The sequence below is a fragment of the Pinus tabuliformis genome, chromosome 4_2 (genome assembly GCF_031772625.1).
Source record: "Pinus tabuliformis cultivar Carrire ecotype Pingquan chromosome 4_2, CPIR1, whole genome shotgun sequence".
In the NCBI taxonomy this organism is placed as follows: domain Eukaryota; kingdom Viridiplantae; phylum Streptophyta; class Pinopsida; order Pinales; family Pinaceae; genus Pinus; species Pinus tabuliformis.
The window spans coordinates 340,601,272-340,625,164 of record NC_142304.1 but is presented as its reverse complement, the minus strand read 5'-3'; the positions used below and the strand labels follow the sequence as shown (position 1 = coordinate 340,625,164).

General features: G+C 38.0%; 1 protein-coding gene across 1 annotated transcript; it reads left to right on the top strand.

The window, feature by feature from the left end:
* The first annotated feature begins 10,014 nt into the window (after positions 1–10,014).
* Positions 10,015–15,445, top strand: LOC149169329 (cell division cycle 20.1, cofactor of APC complex-like). Its single transcript, XM_089427068.1, has 8 exons — positions 10,015–10,479; positions 10,633–10,929; positions 11,393–11,662; positions 11,747–12,325; positions 12,425–12,619; positions 12,773–12,854; positions 12,978–13,170; positions 14,717–15,445. Exons 1-5 carry the CDS (start codon positions 10,465–10,467, stop codon positions 12,569–12,571), a joined length of 1,308 nt encoding a protein of 435 aa, XP_089283194.1. The 5' UTR covers positions 10,015–10,464; the 3' UTR covers positions 12,572–12,619; positions 12,773–12,854; positions 12,978–13,170; positions 14,717–15,445.
* The last annotated feature ends 8,448 nt before the right edge of the window (positions 15,446–23,893 follow it).

Sequence of the window (23,893 nt, the reverse complement as noted above, 5' to 3'; positions counted from 1 at the left end):
GTTCCCCCTCCAAGCTCCATCCTTCCCCAAGGTGAGAAAGGAAAATTTCCCACATATTCCAATGAGAAACTCCCAATATTTTACATAGGTCATAAGCTTCAATGCATATCTAAGCTCATACTCAACTAGTCTCAACAAAACTAATGATGTTTAAATGATGACCAAAACTATGGAATGAAACCCCACAATCATCGAAAACATGACTTATGTATGAATGAAGTCATTTTTCCAAATGTCACCAAGGAGCTCACCCTCACCACATGGGAACTGCCATAGCCTTATTTGGACATTCACTTTTGGACTTAGGATAGAAAACCAAGGTATGACATAGGCATATACATGCCCTTTTTTATAAACTTTTGGTTATGTCCATAAAGTCACTTTTGGAATATAATATTATTGACATGGCTTACGAACCATGTCATAGTTCCACACCCTTGCCTTTCTTACTATGGAGTCATATCCACCCATACTCTTTTCATGTGGTGTTTTGCATCCATGCTGTATTTTCTTATAACATGGGTGTGATTACATATATTCATAGCTAGGCTCACTAGCATTTTAACATAAAATCTCTTTGGCCTTAATCACACAAGAATTCTAGCTTCAAGACATATAAACATAGGCAGACACACCCAAAAAAAAAATATGCACATATAAATACATGGGCACATACAATCAACACAACCTAGTCCACCAACCTAATAAAAGTATCTACAAACATATACACGGGGTCATCTTGGGGGTGTTACATCCACAAACCAATTCTATTTCTTCCAATAAGCCATCTTGCAGATCCACCTCAACCTAAGTCCTTGCCTATATTCTATCGTTTTTCAAATCCAAATTTAGCTCTAACTCCACAAATTTGTGGATCTTATTTCCTACTGAACTCAAGATTTCTTTTCACCAAGGCACTAGAGGGAACCCCAGCAAAATCTTACATATTGTTTGTGGAAAATTGTTTCCCTTGAGAAGTCAACGTCTATGCTTCATCTTTGTACCACAAGTCCTAATGGACCCCATCTTTGAATTTTACCTAAAAGGTCATCTGCACCTAAGTCTGAATGTAGAAGAAAACACACCCATCCTCTAGTTAAAACATGGACCACTAAAGCATATCCATCAAAGAAACCTAATTATCCTCAATCCATATTTTAAGGGATTCTAGCGAGATAATCTTACCATAGAAACACTACACTATAGTCTTTCCCAAGATGTCTAAGACCTCCTCAATCCACACATCCAACCCTAACACCATTTTCACCTTTGTTTTCTTTAGCACGAATGAACCTTTTCCTCCATTGCTTGGATCCACTTTTTGAATGACCTCCTAGAAGAACTTCTTCCTAATCTACTCCGAAGGATCTAGATATTCAATTTCCCGGGGAAGTGGAGAAAGGCATCCGAAGCTTAAAAATGATGCATGTACTACATGGTCTATTTCGAGATTTGTCTTAATATAAAACAAAGGGCTCACCACCTCAATATTTTTCCTAGAGTTAATAGGGTTATTAACATTCTCGTCTAGATTAGACTTGAGATTGACAAGTGTCCCTCGAGACTTAAAGTGGAAAATTTTGGAGTTATATTTTGGGTGTGGTCAAAATATTTGGACATGATTAGGGATATCTGCCCCATAGTCCACAATGTGTTCTTCCACGATGGCTAGCCTTCGAAAAAAGTTCGTCACAATAAAATTATCGGAAAAATCTGAATACGAGAACCATGGTAGATAAACCTTGTTAGAAAATCCTCCTAAAATGTTTCTTGCTAATGTGTTTGCTCTCATTTGGATTAGAGAGAGATGGAGAGAGATGATTGCGATAACCTTTCTCAAGTATACTTGGACTTGTAACTTTAATCATTCTATACTAATGACCTCAAACTCAAGACCGCAAAACCCCTACCTCGTTGCCCATACCCTAAACATTATCCTATATCTTTATATATATCCACAATATATTATAAGTTGATATAAGATTTTAATAAATTATAATTAAATAAATATTATTTTATATTATTTTTAAAGTAGTAAAATATATCATAATTATGGTTTTTATATGTAATGAGAATAATCATTTGTAAATATTGATTAATTCATTATTTATATTTAAGAAAATTTGAGTAATTTTAAAAAAATTAGTGGTTTAATGGTCAAAATTAGAGTATTATCCCATGTCCTTAAGTTTTGCGTTATTAATTTATTTCTTTGGATTTAAAGAAAATGTAATAAAAAATAATTTTATATATTACTCTAATACCAACCTAATTCAATTCTTTTAATATAAAAATTATTTTCAATAAATTTAAAATTAAGCCCATATAAAATCTAAATTAATACATTGACATACATTAATTAATTAATTAATAATAGGGAAGAAGGGTTACTGATTACGAAAGCAGCGCATCAGGACAGATCTCGGGAGCGAGATTCAGAAGAATAGGAGCTAGAGCAAGAAAAGGAAGAAAACCTAAAATCTGGGGGAGAAACAGAAGCGCAGGCTCTGAGGGAACGAAATGGAAATGGAGCAGGGGAGGGGAGAGATCCCCTCCTTCAAAGCAGTAATAACAGGGGAAGCAAGGAAGGAGCGACAGAAGGAAGGGGACAGAACAAATGAAGGAGAGACCTCAGCAACGGGTACGCAAAGGAGAATGGGAGCAACAAGTAAATGTCTGTTGAGGGCGACAAACAAACCCAGGTTTGTAATACCACATAATAGATTAGAGAAATATAGAAGCTACATGAAGGATTATGCTTTGATCTGTAAGTTTATAGGATACTGGCCAACAGAGAAAGACCTTCTCAGATGGATCCAGCAAAGGTGGAAACCAAAAGGACATGTTGAAATAAAGTTGGGGGCGAAGGGATTTTTTACAATTATATTTTCTAATCTAGAAGACAGGGAAAGGATCTTTGAGGAAGGACCCTACTTCATGAACAATGCTGGATTATTTATGAGACAATGGGTAGACTGTTACAACCCAGATAAGGAAAGAATGTTGGCAGCCCCAGTATGGATCAGACTCTTTGGCCTACCAACAGAATTATGGGACCCAGAGATCCTTGAGGGTATAGGTAATGCAATAAGATCATTTGTGAAAGTGGCAGAATCGACAAAGAGGGGAAGATATACAACATACGCAAGAATATGCGCGTACATGAACATAACAGAGCCACTTCCAGACACAATAGAGTTGGAATATCACGATGAGATTTGGCATCAACCAATTGATTACAAACACATTCCCTTTTGGTGCAGAAGATGCCATGAGTATGGTCATCTGTACCGAGAATGCCCTATCACGTTAGCAGAAAAGGATAAGGAAGCAGAAAATGAGAGGAGAAACGCGGCAAAGAAATCAGGAAAGGAGGATGAGGACTTCAGAGAAGTACAGAGAAAGAAAAAAAGAGGGAACAACAAGATACAGATGGACAAACAAAAAGGAATCCATAATATAGAATCCCAAAACAAGTTCCAAATACTGCAGGATGAAGAAGCAGAAACAGAGGAGAACGAAGATGAGGAAATAGAAGGAATGGAAGTCATAAAGGAAAACGCAGACAAAGAGGCAGAGCAAATAGATAAAGGTCAAGAGAGGACAGAGAGCCCAATATAAAACCAAGAGGATCAACGAGGAATGGAAATAGACCCACAGAAAACAAAAGGAGAGGAAGAAGAACAAGTAATGATGAAGCTCTTGCAGGAATGGAAGAGGCTTGATGAAAGATTTATTCCAGAGGATCAGAAGCAGATGTACAAAGAAGCCTTTCAAATATATAAAGAGAAAAAAGGAATAACGGAAGATCAAAGAGGTGGGAAAATGGAGATGCAGGAAACACAAAATCTAGGAATGAGCAGTATTGGCAAGGGAGGCAAAAAAAGAGGTAGAAGAACAATGAGCGAAACAATTTCAAGAAGTCGGAGAGATGTTAGTAAATTCAGGAAGAGTTATACCTCTCTCAGAGGTATTTCAAACCCCCCCGAAGCTTTTGCGATGATCATCACAAGCTGAAACATAAGAGGCCTCAACAGTAGAGGCAAACAGAGGTATTTAAATGACAGATTGAAAAAAGATAAACCCAGCATAATGATAGTACAAGAAACAAAAATAAGTATTGAGAAAATGAGAGATATTTTGAATAGAAGCAAGAATAGATATGAAATGATGGGACAGGATGCGATTGGGAGTGCGGGAGGTTTGGTAATAATGTGGAACCCTGAAGAAATACAATTAAGCAATTGGATAAGTTTTCCAAGAATTCTAACAGGGACAGCAAAGATAATAGGAACAACGGAGGAGGTTATTATAATAGGGGTTTACGGACCCCATACCCAAGGAGAAAGGGAAAACTTTCTACAAAATCTAAAAGCATTGAGGAGTCTAATCCCTGGAAGGCAGTGGATCGTAGGAGGGGATTTCAATCTGATTAAAAGCTTAGCGGAAAAAAGAGGAGGGCCAAGGAGAATGGATAAAGCAATGGAACAGTTTGGAGACATGATAAGAGAGCAGAGACTGATTGATATTCAAACTATAAATGGAAACCATATGTGGAACAACCGAAGAGGGGGAGTTAATCAAATTGCTTCACGACTTGATAGGTTCTTAATTTCTGAACAAATAATGATGAAAGATGTTTTCGTAGAAGCCACAATATTTCGGTAGCAGGATCGGATCATTGGCCGATTAAAATGGAAATATATCTCAAGCAAAGACCGAACAAAAAACCTTTTAGATTTGAAGCATTCTGGCTAAGAAATGAGGGGCTGGTAGAGAAACTTGAAGAATGGTGGAGGAAGAGTGAACAAAAAGGAAAAAATAAAATGCACACCTTCCAACTCAAATTAAAGGAGCTGAAAGACAAAATAAAAAAGTGGAATAAAGAAGAATTTGAAAATATTCTGGAAGAGAAAAAGCGCCTAGAGCAAAGAATGGAAGAGCTGCAGCAAATGGATATTCTAGAGGGTATACAGGAAGACAGAATAAAGGAAGAAGGAATTATAATAAACCAACTAGAGGAGAGAAGGAAGCAAGAAGAGATCTTATGGAGATAGAAGTCAAGAGTTCAATGGCTTAGAGAAGGGGAAAGGAATACTAAGTTCTTCCATAAAGCAATGATACAGCATAGGCAAAGAAACATAATTTTTTCCATAAAGAACCAAGAAGGCCAACGAGTCCTCCAACATGAAGAAATTGAAAAAGTTTTGGTTACACATTTCAAAAACTTATTAAATGAAACTCAGGACAATAGATCAGAAGCTATAACGAAGATAAGCAGGGAGATTCCTAAACTGGTAACAAAGGAACAGAATTTGGCTCTGATGAGGAAAGTTACAATGGAAGAAGTGGAGGAAACAGTCAGGAATATGAAAAGGAACAAAGCCCCAGGGCCAGATGGGTACACGGTAGAATTCTACCAAGCAGGATGGCACTTCCTAGCTGACGAGGTTCTAGAAGTGGTGGAGGAAGCTAGAATCAATCAAAGAATATGGCCAGGTATAAACTCAACCTTGTTGACTCTTATTCCTAAAACTGCCCAAGCGGATCAAGCTAAAGGCTTTCGCCCTATAGCTTTATGTAACGTTATCTATAAGATAATGGCATCAGTGGTGGCTCAGAGCCTGAAATCTATTCTCCCGAACATAATATCCCCAAACAAACTGGGTTTGTAGAAGGAAGACAGATTCTGGATGGACTAGTGGTGGCCAAAGAAGTTATCCACACTCTGAAAATGAAGAAGGAAAAAGGAATGTTGATAAAATTAGATCTGTCAAAAGCCTATGACAGGTTAAACTGGAGATATCTAGAAGCCATCCTTCAAGCCTTTGGATTCTGCGACAGATGGGTGAAGTGGGTCTTAAGCATGCTCTCCACACCGAATTTCTCCATCCTGCTAAATGGAGCCCCATCTATTACTTTTAATGCATCAAGAGGACTTCGACAAGGGGATCCCCTATCCCCCTTTCTCTTCATAATAGCAGCAGAAGGATTAGGTAGATATTTCAAAAAAGAATAAGAGAAAGGAAAATTCAGGGTCTGAGACTATGGGGCAATCATACTACTGTCACCCACCAACAATTCGTGGACGACATCATGATATACTGCAAAGTATCCTTGAATGAGGTGAGAAGGATAAAGAGAATTCTAGAGGTGTTTATGAAAGGTTCAGGTATGGAGGTAAACAATGAAAAATCAAGAACATTCTTTTCAATACAGTGGAACCCATCAAAAATCATTTAACTAGGACCTTGGGCTATAGAAAAGGGGAAATTCCAACAAAGTATTTAGGAACTATGCTAGACTCATCATCCCTTAAAATAGGTAACTGAAAGTCCATCTTGGAAAATATCAGGAAAAGACTGGAAAATTGGTCTTTCCGTACTCTGAATCTTGCTACAAGGGTCGTTCTGCTTAAATCAACCATCCAGGCGATTCCGATATATCCTTTATCAGTAATGGCAACACCAAAAGGGATATGCAATAAGATGATAGAGATATACAGAAAATTCTTATGGGGAGGCCCTAAGCAACAAAAGAAATGGGCACTCTGCTCATGGGATAGCCTAACCAAGCCAAAAGAAAAAGGTGGACTAGGTCTAAGGGACCCATCAGTCCTAAATCAAGTTCTAGCAGCCAAATTAAGATGGAGACAGATGCAAGGAGGGAAGGACCTGTGGAAAGAAATATGGACAGCAAAATATAATATGCCATCAACTCCTGAAGAAATATTAAGGAAACAAGAAACACCACGAGGATCAGATATATGGAACCTGACTAATCAAAGCAGAGAATTAGTTGATGGACATATATTTTGGGAAATCAGAGGGGGTCAGAATGCGAGATTTTGGGAGGAAGCATGGCAACAAAGGGAGAAAATGTTGAATTTACAGGGAATGCAGGATATATACAGAACAGGTATGGGCAGAGAACTCATTAGGGTCAAAGATTATTGGATAGAAGGAAGAGGAAACGAAGAATGGAGGGAATGGAAATCAATGGAAGACTGGAACAGGAATGCAACGGAGGAACAAAAAACAATGTTCAGTAAGGAATTAGAGTCCAGGAAAATAAAAAATAGAGGAGGCAACGATATTCTACGATGGGGTAAAGAAACTAAAGGAGCTTTCACTATTAGAGAAGCATATAAGGTAAAAATCCAGCAAGAGCAAGGAGAAGATGAGCAGAAATGGAGGAAGCTCTGGAAAAATAAATGGTGGCCGAAGATAAAGATGTTCGTGTGGCTGGTAGGGAGAAAACGCATTCTAACCTGGGATCGAATCCAAATAAGAGGATTCTCAGGCCCATCAAGATGTTGCCTCTGTTACCAAGAAGAAGAAGATCAGGAACACCTCCTCAATGGATGCAGAATGGCCCAGTTCCAATGGGATAAGACTAAAGATCTATTTTCGACAACTGAACGAAATCCACAGGACATCATACAAACTCTAGGTAATTGGGGAGAAGGAAAGTTTAAAAGCTCGGTGGTAAGAAGAGCCTGGAACATGGTGGCAGGTTTCAATGTGTGGAATATTTGGAAAGAGAGAAACGAATGAATTTTCCAGGGGAAAATATCAAATCCGGAAGAAGTTTGGCGAAAGACCCTAAGACAAATCAGAGAATCAATCCTCGCAGAAATTTGGACAGAGGAAGATTGGAAGACCTCTGAGGAGGAAGCAGAAATCCTAAAAAGGTTGAACCTGGATCAAGGGATGGTCTTTCAACAAAAAACAAAGCAACACCAACTTATCGCTGCCCAAAGTCTTGCAGTCTTTCGTAAGCCACAGGAAGGGTTTATTAAGCTTAACTTTGACGGAGCGGCTAAGGGGAATCCAAGTCCAGTAGGATATGGAGGAGTCTTTAGAAACAGACAAGGAGAGGTAGAATGGATCTATGCAGAACATGGAGGAACAATGAGTAATAATGAAGCGGAGTTTATGGCAGCTTACCAGGGACTCAAAATTGCTACAAGAAATGGATATAGGGAGATAGAGATGGAAGGTGATTCAACCCTGGTCATAACCACCATTAGAAAATTAATACAAGGGAAAAATTGGGAGCAGGTTGTCAAAAGCTGGAGAACAACGAGTATAGTCCAAGAAATTGAGGAAACATTGAAAGGTATCGAATACAAAATCACCTCGCATGTCAGGAGAGAAGGAAATAAGCCTGCGGATTGCTTGGCCAATTGGGGAAGTAAGGAATTATTGGGGAAAGTGGATGACAGCTGGACAAATCAAATAGAGATGACAAGATGGGATAGTTTAAAACAACTCATAGACAATGATAACCATGAAACAACATAATGGTAATCAAAAAACCGTGGAGATCTGGAGCGGGAAGTTAAGGCAGGTTTATTCGACAGCAAAGACAGGACAGAAGGACGGCGGCCACACCTCCCTGACATTAGCAATTAATGATAATTCAGAGCAGCAGGTACGCAGTCCAAAACAAAACTCGGAAAATACCGAAGAGACCATCATTCAAGTTGCAAGGGAGAAAGGAAGTGGGGGGAAAACTCATCATAAAAGGAAAGGTGGCGAGAATTCTATAAGGCAGAACAACAGAAGGATGAAAGACAGCAAGAAGGTGAAGAAGGTGGCGAGGAAAGGTGAGACCTGGCAGAGGAACCAAAATCAACGCCTCAAATGAACCAAAATGGCAGCGAGCTGGGATAAAGGAGTCCAGGCAGAGCGGGAGGAATTCAGAGACAGACAATTTGAACGGAGCAGAGTAAAAATTGAAATTGAAAGTTCAGACGAAATGGAGAATAACCAGGACGAGGGTTTTCGGAGTAAGACTTTTGAAACAGGTCAGAGCAGCAAAGGTACTAAGCGAGGTAGAAAAGATGGAAGAAGGAAAGCTCGCGAACAGAGAGGCAGAGGTAGACCCCGGCAAACTAACATCGGTGAGGAGGGGAATCAGTCTCAGGGAAGGCGAAAAAGGGGGAAGAAATCAATCCGCATGGCAGTGCATGAAGCAGAACAGGCGTACAATCTAGAGACAAATGAGGATATAAGGAAAATCATTGATGTTATGGAAGACAGAGTCTTGGATGAACCGTCTGACCCGGAGATGGAAGAATAAACAACCCAGCTACCTGACCCAGGCAACACCAGAGGCAGGTTAACTCTATACCGCCGAGCTCTTCACACATATTGGGTTCTGAAGCATCTCTTGGCCAAGGCCATGGAGCAAGTAGTGGCAAAGATGGTGGAAATTGCTCAGGAAGCGTCGACAGAGAAGAAGGAGGTGGCGAACGTTGAAGGGATGCTGCATCAACAGAACGAACAAATTAAGGAGATTCGGGAGATGCTGAGGGAGCTAGTGAAGACCAAAGACAACAATGAAACCAAAAGGGGAAACGCGGAGAATTAAGAGGCTTGTTAACCGTCTTTTTGATTTTAGATGATATTGCTCTGTTTTCTGAAAATCAGTTTGCATGTCACAACAGTAGTAGTAAAGATAGGTCTTTTAGCAGATCTTTGATAAAATAATTTTTGGGAACTTTTGGAGTAGAAAGGTTTAATGCCCTGCAAGTTTTTAAGGACAGTATGTAGAACGAAAAACAGTATTGAATGTTTGATGAAGAGGAACCAACAGATCCGGTTTCCCATTTGGGCGGATTGAGGTTTCTTAATTTGTATTTTTAAATTTTGATGTAGATAATCGAAACGCAGTGGTTTACCAAAAAAAATTAACTAATTAATAATAATAATAAAAAAGGATACATACATTGACATAGCTAAATTTGGACGAAGAAATCCCGCAAATAACAGGTTTTTCCAAAGGGATTTTTTCCGGTGAAAATCCGGCAGTAATTTATTGGAATCCAAGTTTGATAGCTAATTTCTGCACAATGAAACCGTCCCAGGGGTTTTTCAGGGTGCTGAATCCGAATATGCAGTTAAAAAACCATTTTAACTGCAACAAATCATGATTTCATCTCAATTTCTTCCGCCGGATTCCGTCACCGGAATCTCAAAAAGTCGCATTATAGACAACTCCAGGAATATTACCAAAGAAATCCCTCAGATAGTAGGTTTTCCAAAGGAATAGTCAAATTTGTGGAATGTTTCGAGGCTTGTGAAGCCCAAAGAATGCTGGGAAGAAGAAACTGGTTTGGCTTTACACTAACTTTTTGGAGAACCAGACGTCCTCATACTTTGAGAACGGAAGCTTTTAGAATTGGAATTCATTTGGAACTACTGTTTTTTTCTTCGTTTTGCAGAACCAAACATCCTCATTCTTTGAGGAACCCTAGCTTTTAGAATTAAAATTCCTTTGCAACTTTTGATTTTTTTTGTTTTGCGAGTTTAAATTTAGGCACATTGACTGTTTGTATATATTGTGTTTTGTCTGGTTATTATACTTGAGTAGGAGTAATGGAATCCTTCAATGAATTCCAACAGGCATTCCATAGAGAAGCTATGTCTCCGTCCTCTGTAGAAACAGGGTGCTTCAATGAATAAACACAGCGTATGCATTCTCTCCTTTTTTTAACAGACAATTTCTATGCTGCAAACATGCCATTCCCCCAGTTAGGTTTATTACAGTGAAATGTGGCTAGGGGACAACAGGTTATCCTGATTCAGTTGGAAGTCTGAATCATGATTTGGTTTTATTGAACAGAGCGATAGATTTATTCCGGCGAGAGGATCCATCGATTTGGACGTAGCTAGATTCATGGTCACGCAAAAGAAAAAGGACAATAACGATATCCATGCCCTCTCCCCTTCCCCCTCCCCTTCCAAAAAAGCATACAAGAAGGAGATGGCAGCCACTTTATTGAAGAATGACGGTGCTGCTGACAACAATTGCAAAATTCTTCCTTTCAATGGAAAATCATCCATTGTTTCCCAAGTTTCACAAGAAAATGTGTTGGCTAATCTCCCTATTTCTAGAAGAGCACGCACATATATTCCTCAGGTAAGGCCTGGATTTCATATTTAAAAAAAAAAAAAAAATTATAATCATTTTCGGTAGACATTCCATAATCAGATCCTGAATTCTATTGATGTTTACACGTTATTGAATCAAAGCCCTTGATCGTATTTATCATTGCAACATTATCCCATCTTGAGGAATGTTTTACACAGATTTTTCCTTTTCTTTTTCATTTGCTACGCTGAATTCGCTACCACACCCATTCCAATTTCTTAAAAAAAAGTTATTAACATAATGGTGTTAGAACTACATAGTATTTCTTCACAAAACTAGCCATGATCCCATTTCGTTTTTTAAAAGCATTGATATACTCTTCTGACATCAGATAAACTACATTGTATTTGGGGCTTTTTTTATTAGTACACTGGATATGCCTATCTGAGGACCATTGTCCTTTGTCTTTCTTCCTTCGCCTAGTAATTTAACTTATCCATGTTGATTGCAGTCTGCAGATAGAACCCTGGATGCGCCCGACCTTCTGGATGATTATTATTTGAATCTATTGGATTGGAGTTCCACCAATGTTTTGTCCATAGCCCTGGACAACACTGTATACTTGTGGGATGCTTCTAATAGCTCTATATCTGAGCTTCTTATTGCAGATGAAGAAGAGGGTCCCGTTACCAGCGTTAGTTGGGCACCCGATGGGAGCCAAATTGCCGTTGGGTTGAATAATTCTGTTGTACAGTTATGGGATTCGCAATCTAATAAAAAGGTAAATAAAACCTGTTTATCTTTTCCAAGGTTTTCTCATTCTAATATAACGGCAATCTCTAAATTTAACATGATACAATTGCAGCTAAGAGCCTTGAAAGGTCATCATGACCGTGTTGGTGCACTTTCTTGGAATGGTCCTATTCTCACCACAGGGGGACTGGATGGGATTATAATCAACCATGATGTTCGCATCCGTGACCACATTGTTCAAACATACAAAGGACATATGCAGGAGGTTTGTGGATTGAAATGGTCTTCTTCCGGCCAACAACTTGCAAGTGGGGGAAATGACAATCTACTCTATATTTGGGATAAGAGCATGGCGTCCCATAATCCGTCCTCTCAATACTTCCACCAATTAGATGAACATTGTGCAGCAGTCAAGGCCTTGTCATGGTGCCCCTTCCAGAACAATCTTTTGGCATCTGGTGAAGGGACTTCAGACGGTTCTATAAAGTTTTGGAACACTCAAACAGGTGCCTGCCTGAATACCGTCGACACCCATTCCCAGGTCTGTTCATTGTTGTGGAATAGACATGAGCGTGAATTATTGAGTTCGCATGGGCTAAATCAGAACCAGTTAACCTTATGGAAATACCCATCCATGGTGAAAATTACTGAACTTGCAGGGCATACTGCTAGAGTTATTCATATGGCACAGGTATGAAAATTCATGCTTTTTATGAGTACTTATGCATGCAATCCATGTATTCCCTTTAAATTTGTCCTAATGACCCTTACCATTGTTTTACTTCTTCAGAGTCCTGAAGGGTACACAGTTGCATCAGCTGCAGCAGATGAAACACTCAAGTTTTGGCAAGTTTTTGGGGCTCCTGATGCCTCAAAGAAGACTAAGACTAAAGATGCAAAAGGGGATTTCAACATGTTTCATATGCACATCCGCTAAGAAGTATCTGTCAAAATTCATGGAATCAGGATGGATGTTCAACTGAAGGTACTAATTAGATGTTTTTTTGTTTGTTTGTTTACAAAGCTCTTTTGCAGGCACTCTATAGTTCTGTTGGATTTTCATGTAGTACATTCCAATTTCTTCTTTATAATATATTATAATTTCTTAGTTTGTACTAATTGCATGAATTGTGTATAGAGGGGCTTTCAACAAGTTTCATGCTTACATCCGCTAAGTATTTGTCCAGATTCATGGAATCAGAGCGGATGTTCAACTCAAGGTAGTAATTAGATGTTTTATTTTCTGCTTGCAAAGGTCTTTTGCAGTCGCTCTATAGTTATGTACTCTAGCATGAAGTGTTATTTTATCTATTGTGGAACCTGATGGAACGATGTCGCAACAGCTTTGTGAGACAATGATCCATTTCTTCAGCTGCGTGGTAAGCTTTAAAGTGGTTTTAGCAAGTCTTTGGAGCTTCAAAGATGGTTCCAAAAATGATACTTTATGGCTGTTAGCAAGCATCTGATTCACAACTATAAAAAGGCCTCCATGCTTCTACACATGGAATGATGATGAGGGGATGCTCAATGTTGCAGGTAATACTTGAATTATTTATTTTGTTCATTAGCTGTAAGGAACTTATATCTATATTTTTATCTCCTGTATATTTTATTTTTGTAATATGGTACACTATCCCATCATGCAATTCTTGTCACATGCGTGAATTCTGATAGGATATTGATATTAATCAGAGTAACTAATCACATACATAAGTACTACTCTGATTCATGTGGCTACAATTCTAACATCAAAAAATATTGACTGCACTGAACTGACTAAATCCTTAAATAAGCAGACAATAAATTGAGAGCTCATGTCTTGCCAGGACAGGCAATACTGACATCTGCTGTTGCATACCTGTTGCGAGGTCATGTCCATGGATTTCAAACCTTCGCTCTCATGGAACTGCTGGCCTCAGCAATAATCGTTGTCCTCTGTCTCCAAACAAATCTTGATTTTCTGTGGAAATTGTTTCTGCTTCTTGTATCCGGTGATCATCTCTTGCCTCCAGTTATGTTATTGGGCTGTTTAACTGATGAGCCATTATATTCTGTATTCCTCTGCTCTCATGAAACTGTCTTCGTGATCAATCATGATTGCCATATGTTGCCAAACACATCTTGAATGTTAGTCAAAATTGTTCAGGCTCATTGGCTCTATTTGGTCATTATATCTTGCCTATGATTACTGGCATCTATTATTGCGCTGTTGGAGAGACCAGTCATTCTTATCCTGTATTCCTTTGCATTTCAAATCGGTTAAGTTCTGGCATTTTTTCTTTGTTCGATAGCCATCATGTGCCTGTATTTTTTCTTTGGAACTTTGATGGTTTTTGGAGTTGTTGCAGACTCCTCCATCTGGTTCCCGCTGGATTCTTGCCATATTTTGGATTGCATTACACAATTATTTTTCATACTCTACGTTCAGCTAATTAGAATGTTTGCAGGTACCTCTGATTTAAGCATACCCATCTCTACTTTTTCATGGATGTTGCCATTCTTTTTATCCAAATGTGTTTTGCAATACCTTTCTTACCAGATAATACAGGTTACCAATGCCATCAAATCAAATTAAGTTGAATTTCAGTCATGGTTTCATTTTTTCATTTACGAAACTGTCTTTGCCTGTTCTTAAATTACCTTCCAAGGTAATTTAAAGGAAATACTGACAGGTATACTGGCAGCATTCAGTTGGTCAGATTTATTCAGAATTTGCAGATGATTTATAATTTATTATATATGGCTGATTGATACTCAATATTACCATTTACCAGATGTCTAGCAATTTCTTTTTTATCCATTTAGTCAATAATTAAAATTGGATCAATGAGATGTAATCTGCAAATGAGGTCGGTGAAGAATAAGTGGGAATAATCAAGATAAAATTCAAGGTTTTCCTCTAGCTTTGAAGGCTAAATGACACATTGTCAAGTATTTCAATCTAATGTAGCAAAATTTATTAAATGAGAGACATTTTGAGTTTGCAAGATACTGTTTAATTTGTTATGCATTGCTATACTTACCACTGCCATAACATTTGTCTAACACTATGAATTGTTTCTCTTTACTACACATGTTACAGAAGATCGTTCAAGGTGCCTTTAACAAACATGGGATCTTGCCAAAGTTCCTTTAACGAACATGGGATCTTGCCAGCATTCTAAGATGTTAGAGGATGGGTTCAACTCTCCGAAGAAGAATCATACAGAGAAGAGCAGCATGGTACCTCAATTGCATTTTTTTAATCTCAAGATCCTAAGGTACACTCTTTTGTTATTGGTTCTGTACTTAGCTAGTTGCACTACAATTTTCCAGCACAACTGAATTGGTAAGTGTTTCTGGGCTTCATCTTTATTATCTTTTATGCATGAATTGTCTTGTAATTTCATTTTATTGTTTTTCTTCTTTGCTGACAATTGCCTCATTGTAGCTCCTCCTTCCCCTTGGGCATTGATAATCAATATCTATTGATGTCTGCCCCATAATCTGCCTGTGGAATTTTTCAATGCCACCAATCTTCCAACTGCATTTTTCAATGCCACCAACGGCATTTTTCAATGTCGCCAATCGATAGGAAAATTTTCCACCCTTCAACTTCTTAAATTGACATCAACTTTGAAGTCTTTCTTGCATTATGGTTCAAGGCATTGGGAATAATGGAGATACAGGCAAAATGTTGATTAGCAACCTCCATTACTTCAAAGCTTTTGATAATTTTTTTGAAAGTGCAATGCCTGTTTGTGGATATAAATTCAAGTGTTTAGATACAAGTTTTCTGAAAACAGTTTAACTTTCGAAATTCTATTGTTATTTTGGTGCTTAGGGTTCTGAATTACAATTTAGCATTGAATCAAATAACTAAAAATTCAGCCTGTTCTGTATTTTCCTTTACTGAATTTACAATATATACACTTCACTGGCATAAATTATAATATGAATGAAGTTATGGAATTACATATCCCATCTATCCAGTACAATTAAATCATTTCTCACATTTTTTAACTACACTTTTAATAACTTATGAAAACAGCTACAAGTGAACATTTCTCCAGAATTGCTTAATATTTTCTTATTTTTATACATAATGGTGTAATTATTACAAATTCATAAATTAAAGATCAAATATTTATAAATAATCATCATTGGTATTACTTTTAAAGTTATCCTAAAAATAGCTATTTTAACATGGTAACATGAACATAACTCTCAAAAGTTTTTGAATGTGTACAGTGAATATTGTGAAAATCTAACAAATAGATATAAGGTTCATTATAAACATTTGGAATATTTGAAGATGGTATTTAAAACAATGGTATCATATGGGATAAATAAATGTATGTTTTGAATAGGAAAAATATTTGAAGATAGATTGGACAACAATTATATGAAATATGTATAACTCTAATATTTAGGTGTCATTATATGTTTTATTTTATATGGACTTGAGATATGGACATTGCAGGGCTTTTATGAATTTTTATTTGTATATCTTAAAAATGCATTGCCAAATTTTCAATGTGATGTATATATAGAATATATCCCCTCTAAATTGTAATTATTTTTATTAGTTTAGAATAGTATTGCTAAACTTTCAATGTGACAAATCATCTATCAATTCTTAAAGCCTTTTATATCAAGTTAGGGGTGGGGAGGTTTCAACAATATTGCAATTACAATGTATTGATAAAAATATCAAATTGTGCAAGACAACTAAAGTGATGGAGGGGTTAGCTTTGCAATGAGATGGATCATGATTTGAAATGTCACGAATAGGCCCATTGTGACATGTGGATATTGAAACTAAAGGTTAGTCACAAGACCATTGTGACCTAGACTTGGTGATGGGCGTACAAGCAAGCAAAGATTGTTGATTTAGAACTTTCATCAATAACAATAAGTGAAATTGTATATGCTTATGTAACTACACATTATATAAAGTAGTGTTGGATTTTGGCATACCTAACCTAAAATATTTTTTATCATACTTTATGTTTAATAGATTGGAATGTTTGCTAGTACCTCTAAAATCTAACATACCCATCATTATTTCATGGATGTTATACATTTTTCCTTTTCCAAAGTAGTGTGTCATACCTTTATGTATGCCAAGTAGTGGAGATTTTCATTAGGCGATAAATTAGATTCACTAAAATTTGAATCATGGTTTAATCAATTTATTTTCACTTCCCAATAAATTTTGGTAATGAATTTTGCAAATGATGAATACGAAATACTTGGGTGAAAATTTTGTTTTGTTCTTAATTCTAAGGTAATTCAAAGGAAATATTGTTAGCTGTCTTTAACTTAATGTAGCATAATTTAGTGTTTTGTATTAATTCATCAATAACAATAAGTGAAACTCTATATGATTATGTAGGTATACATTTTTTTTGCGGAGGGAAAAATCACAATTTTCATTAGGATGTTGAAAATTGCATATTGTAGATGCTTCAAGAAGCATATGTAGAAAAGGGTGGTTATTGCCACAATGTGATAAATTGTCAAAAATCTATCCCGGGATGGGAGACTGATAAGTTAAATACAAATTCACATGTCTAATATATATATATATATATACACACACACACACACACATACATGGATAGTCTGATAAAAATATAAACACTATGAAGACACAAAATCATCAAAAAATTAGGGCTTGGCTGCCCCAACATGTTGTTGATCATCATATCGTCTATGAAAATATTGTTAGTATTCCTTCCTTGGTAGTATTCCCACCCTGTCTGCTCTTGGATCATCCAATACACCTAAGGTTGGAGAACGACCTCCTTGGATAGTCTGTTAGAAATCTAGCTGCGTAGATGTGATGACAAGCGATAGTGTCAAAATGTGATTTTATTAGTAAACCCTTATCCAATATATTCTGGAGAGTGAACGTGACAGACAAATTGTTCATTAAACCAATTTATGATGTGTTTGGAATCACCAAAAATCTCAGTGTGTGTACGTCCCTTCTCAAGTGCAAAGTGTAACAAGTGATAAAGGGTAATAAGCTTAGCATAATTGTTTGTTCCTACTCCCAGACCCATTTGTATTTTGAAAAAATGATTGTCAATGAGATGAAGGAGCACTTCTCCTCCACAACCATTCTGCTAAGTTGATCCATCAAAATATGCCCATGATAGTTTTCTATCAATAGTTCCTACAATAATAGTGCGGGGTGGATGTGGGTGATCATCCTTCAAAATACTGCTATAAATTTAGATATGATGAGCTGAAGCTTGTATCCATTGAGGAGTGATGCCCTTGAATATGAGCTTGTTCTTGTGCAACCATATGCACCAACAGATCAGGAAGGGGCGGTTCCTGATTTTGATGGGAAGTTCGGTAGACCACCATGATGACCAAGCCTCCAAGATAGTTGTACCTTGCCATTTGTTGGATAAGTGTAATGTCGAAAGAACATGATTCTAGAAAGATGTGGTGATAGAGCAATGAAGAAATAGATGTTCACTTGATTCTATAGCATGTTGAAAGAGGATGCACTAGGTTAGTCCTTAGAATGAGCACCTATGTAAGTTATCCCCAGTGGGAGCTTTATTACGAAGGATACACCACATGAATAACTTTGCTCTTGGAGGAGCCTTCAACTTCCAGAGTGCGCGCCACCACCAGTCAATAACAGGGGGCTTATGATCAGAGAAAATTATGGGATAACCTTCCTTTGGAGAATAGGAACCATGTTGTGCATGTACCCAAATGAGCTCATCCTCACCATCTGTGATCCGAACATGTGATTCAGAGAGAGCGTTAGTGTAGGAGTGCCATTCATTACGCCAGTTATCTGGAATTCCTAATTGATCAATAGATTTCCAGGTCTGAGAGAAAATAGTGGAGTTGTCTGGATCAGCAATGTGGGCAAGGTGAGAGATACCTGAGTTCGAGAGAAAAAGTATGAGCTCTGGGGGAAGATGAAATGTGCTCCCACATCCAAACCAAGGATCCATACCAATGCAGACCAAGTTTCCAGTTCAAATCTTGCAGGCCAGTCCATCACGAATGTAAGATATAGAGTTCAAAATAGTGTTAGATCTGTTCCATGAAGGGCGCCTGATCCAATCAAGGAGGTGGAGTGGACTGATATATTTATGTATGACTACCTTGGTCCATAATTTCTTTGGAACTTTCCATCCCATTTTGGCAACTAGTGCTTTTGCAAAGGAATCAAGGTTTTCATGCCCCATCTTCCCCGTTTCTTAGGAAGGGTGATGTGATCCTGTCTAACCCAAGAATAAGTATGTCCTTCTTATTTCCCCCTCCATAAGAATCTACAACACAACTGTTCTATTCTAGACAAAATTTCCCTTGGAATCCAAACCAAGGACATCCAGTACACCAGTGTTGCTTTGATAACAAATGTAATAAGAGTGAGACGTCCTCCCGTAGATAGCCATCTATGGTGCCAAATATTCAGTCTCCTTTCAATCTTAGCCACTAGCCATATCCAATCAGCTATTTTGTAGTGAATGGGATTGAGTCGAAATCCAAGGTATTTGAGAACATCTTCAAAGGGGAGAATAGGGAAGGGAAATATCTGATGGGCAAAGTGTAATTCATATTGGGAGCATCCAACAGCAGTTAGAGTCAATTTTTATTGATTGCACTCCATTCCAGTAGCAAGGCAGAAGGACTTTAGGACAAAAAAAAATACATATGCATCGTCAATCTATCCATTAAGGAAAACTAGGACATCATCAACAAAGAGCAGGTGAGATATGGTGCATCTATTGGTAATTTTAATACCCTATAGTCTGCTTAGTCTTCTTTCCTCAGAGATGAGTTGACTCAAACCTTCCATGACCAATAGAAAAGGAAGGGGAGAGAGTGGACAACCTTGTCTAAGAGCTCGCTCAACATGAAAAAATAGAGAGGCAAAACCATTGATAAGAACACTATAAGAGACATTGGAAATGCAGCACATGATCCAGTTAATGAAGGCTATAGGGAAACCTAGATGAGTCAATAGCATTCTCAAATATAGCCAGCTAGTTTGATCAAATGCCTTTGCTAAGTCAATATTGAGGATCAAACCTTTTAGCCTCTTGATCTTGACAGAACGAAGAGCCCCTTGTGCAATGCCAACGACTTCATGGATCTGATGATGATTAAGGAAGGCAAACTGTTTTGAAGAGGTGTGGTCAGATAAAATAGGCTTTAGGTAGTTTGCAATGATTTTGGAAATGATCTTGTATATGTAATTGCAGAGAGATATAGGCCTAAAGTCATTGAAGGTCTGAGGGGAGTCAGATTTGGGAATAAGGGCAATGAAGGTCGAGTTAAAAGCATCATACATACGACCATTGACCCGAAATTCTTCAATGACCTGAAGCAGATCATTCCCTAGCACTTCAAAGAAGGCTAGATAAAATTCAACCGGCCAACTATCTGGCCCAAGGCTCTTATATTTCTTGAACCATTTAAGAGTACCTTCCAATTCTCCCATAGATACAAGCTTGATGAGATCCTTTGTAGCTTCCTGATCGAAAAATCTAGGGAACAATCCATCTACTTTGATAATCTTAGAGAGTAGCTTCCTGAGGTGCCTTAAAGAGCTGTCTGAAATGTGATGTACTGAGGTTGGCCAATTGGTTGAAGGATTGTAACCAATGACCAATATCATTCTCCAAGTGCCAAATCATATTGATGGCACGACGACCATTTGAAAATTGATGGTAAAACTTAGTGTTTTCATCCCCAGATTGTAACCATATGGCTCGACTCCTAAGTCTCCAGGTTTCTTCTCTGTCCTTAAGAGTTCTAGTTTCTCTCTGTTTTAAGGTTGGTGAGGCGTTCTTTAGCTTCAACATAATCAAATCCCCTTCCATCCACTTCTACCAAATTAGCTAGCTCATGTTCAATATTGTTGAGAATGAGATCTTCCCTCACCCTTTTTACTCTAGCCCATTCAATTGTTTTATGCTTAAGGCAAAGAAGCTTTTTAGCAAAACATTCAGTGTGAGACTGATCGAGAGTGGGTGGAAGAGATTTCCAATAATCAGAGACCATTTTGGTGTTTTTCCTCATCCTTGAACCTGGTCGAAATAAACTTAAATGGGGCTTTTGGCTTCTGACGTATGCTTGCAATCTCAAGGTAGATAGGAGAGCGGTATGATAATCCTCCCGTTCCCACCCATTGCCTGTACAAGGAGAGACTTCCAAGAAGATCTTCTTTTATGAGGAAGCGATCTAGTCTTCTGGCAAGCAAAGTGTCTCCAATTCTTTTGTTTCGCAAGGTAGGGTGTGATCGAGCCATAGGCATATCAATGAGGTGGTGGTTTTCCAATAGGAGGCTAACAGAATCAAAATTTGGATCAACTTGTGCATTGTGTCCCCAAGATTCCACATGTCCAATGGAGAAATTGAGATCTCCGCCCAAGATGATGTTTTCCGCTTGCATATAAGAAGAATTGAGAATTTTTTCCCAATATGAAACCCGGTTAATACAGGGACCATAAACATTAATCAATCTCAAATCCCTCCCAAGATCTGAAGAAAATATGTCAGCCCCAATTAAGCCATCACCTCCCCAAATATTAAGCAGCTTGACTGCCCTAGGATTGTAACAAAAAGCAATACCACCAGATCGTCCACAAACATCTAATGCATGAAAATTCCATCCAGATACTAAGGCTTCTACGGAAGGGATAATATAGTTGATATGTTTGGGGGTTTATTGAAGGAAAATGATGTCCACCCTCTCAAGTTCGAGGAGTCTCTAGAAGGCTAGTTTTTTGGTAGGACTAGCCAACCCACGACAATTAAAAGAGAGCCACTTCATAGAGAACCTGAGGGAAGGGTGGTCTTAGCTCTAAGGAACCTATCAATGGAGAGTTATCTACCCTCGAATACATCCAGACCAGCTTGGTGGATATCCTTGGACATATAAGAATCACCGCCTCTGGTAGATTTGGATGGTTTTGGAGGGGGAACAATACCAAATCTGCAAAAATCACTAGATGATGGTTTGACCAAGTAGTGAAGGAGATATGGATGGCTTAGATGAGAATCATTAGATGTATTAGATGAGGGAGTTGCAAGCGGGGCATCAGGGATAGCAGGGAGGGTATCGGAGAAGGTGTGCAGAGGGGATATAGAGGGGTAGAAATAGAAAGGGGTGAACATATGTAGATGATAAGACACAATGAGATAATGATTCAGTATGATGATAATCAGAAACAAAGGTACAAAAATGAGGGAGAGGAGAGGAAATATTACCCGGTGTGAGGCCTGCAGCTGCCGCGTGGGATCTGGTGATGAAAGGAGAGGGATGCTGAACAGGTCTCGAGCACATTCCATGCGGTTGAGTTTTTATTTTTGGAGGACGACCAACAACTTTAGCAGGTCACTTGTCTTGAGATCCAGATGGCATATCTACTGCAATATTATCAGGTTTAGGTTTGGATACAACATTGGAGGCAAGAAATGGACATTCCTTATACAGGTGTCCAACCTTATGACATCGACAACCCCTGAAAGGCACTCCTTTATAATCAAGAATATGAAGAGGATAGGTGTTAAGGAAAAGAAAGTATTTAATAGAAAGTGCTATGAAATGACATGAAATTACCTAGCTAAGAATTAACACACATTACTTGCAGAAGAAACCTAATTTAACCTTGTATTCTATCATCTAGTTATCTGGACTTAGTAGCATGAAAATGATCCTAACATTTTTAAGAATAATTTATGCATGCACTAACTAAATATTGTAGAAAAAGAGTCTTTGGTTTTCAATTTAGAAATGTAAATGTTAAGCTAAACAATCTGATCTTTTGCAGGGGAGGAATTTATGGGAAAACTGATCAAAAATGGCATTGAAGGGTATGGAGGTCAAGTTGAAGGCCTACCCTAGGCTTCGATCATCATTTCTGTCCAAAACAATCTAAAACATGTTGCTACATGGTTTCTTGTAGTTGCCATTGGATTTTCTGTAGGTACTACAGGATGTCCTGGTTTACTACAGTGAACTTAGCTGAACAGTGTAGGAAGGTAGGGAAGGTGAAAGGAAGTGATAGGAAGGTGTATGATGGTGGAATAAGATATGGGGAGGGTGCACACTACCCAAGGATCAACCCAACTCTTCAAGATGGTTTGATTTGCTCAAGGTGGTTGCCCATGGTGGCTACAAAACAAAAATATGAATTGGTGATTCGTAAGATTTGGTGAGAGCTGGAAAATACTTAGATGAGGTTGGTGCAATGAGTTTCTCCCTGCAGATCAGCAATTCCCGCAACAACACATATTCATTTCTTCATTTATGCACAACTTTATGTAAATGTGGAAAAGATGAGTTGAATTTGAGTAACTGATTTATTGATGGATAATGGATTAAATCTATGGAATGTAATGATTTCTAATCTACAACAAACTCAAGCAACCAAAACAACAATTGCTGGTGATTCTAAGAAATCATTAACAACGATCCACTCAACAAGAAATCCTAAGCTAGGTAACAATGAAAAGATAAATTTGTTTTTTTGGCTGTGAGAGTGGGGCCCTCAAACCATGATCCCACGAGGGAGATGAGGATAAGGCCACTGTCACAAGATTTTTTGAAGTATTTTATTTCACTACAATAACATTGATCTACTTCTCCAACTAATGGAAGCAAAACTAACCAATCATTCAAAGACTTGTAGATTAAACAAAACAGAGATAACTTCAACAACTAATCTATGGACACACACACAAAAAGAGTAACCTTTGCTGCTAGGGTTGGGCCCTAACCCAAGAGCATCAACCCTCTGAGTCAACTTAGTGCTGGATCAAAGAAACCCTTTTCATTATCACCAAAATGTCAAAAATAACATGAGAATAACAATCACAATATCTTAGCTTGAAATATCCTCTTGGCTACAATAAAAATTTGAATCCTAATGAGGCCCTAGGCCTTCTTATTTATATAAATTAAGCTACCAACAACTTCCTTAAAATTAGGGAGGCTTGGCTGCCAAACTTGAGATTGATTTGTCTTCAACTATCACTAGCTTGGCTACCAATGAACTCGGTGGGATTTGTTGCTTGTAACTCCGAGCTGATGATATCTGGTGGAGGAATCTTCGAGTGATTGAGGAGTTAAGGAGGGAGACCCAATCTCCTAAAATCCCTCTTGCTTGTCTAGTTTTATTTCTTGCACTTAAATTAGCCCAAAACTGTTGCAAATCTTGCAATTAATGCACATTAGGCCACATGACATAACAACTCACCTTTACCTTCTCACTAAGAAAAATATAATAAA

Bases quoted from the DNA above. Each gene is read 5' to 3' on its own strand.
- LOC149169329 (XM_089427068.1), top strand. The intron at 10,930-11,392 runs GTAAGGCCTGGA...TGTTGATTGCAG, and splicing joins CACGCACATATATTCCTCAG to TCTGCAGATAGAACCCTGGA. The intron at 11,663-11,746 runs GTAAATAAAACC...ATACAATTGCAG, and splicing joins ATTCGCAATCTAATAAAAAG to CTAAGAGCCTTGAAAGGTCA.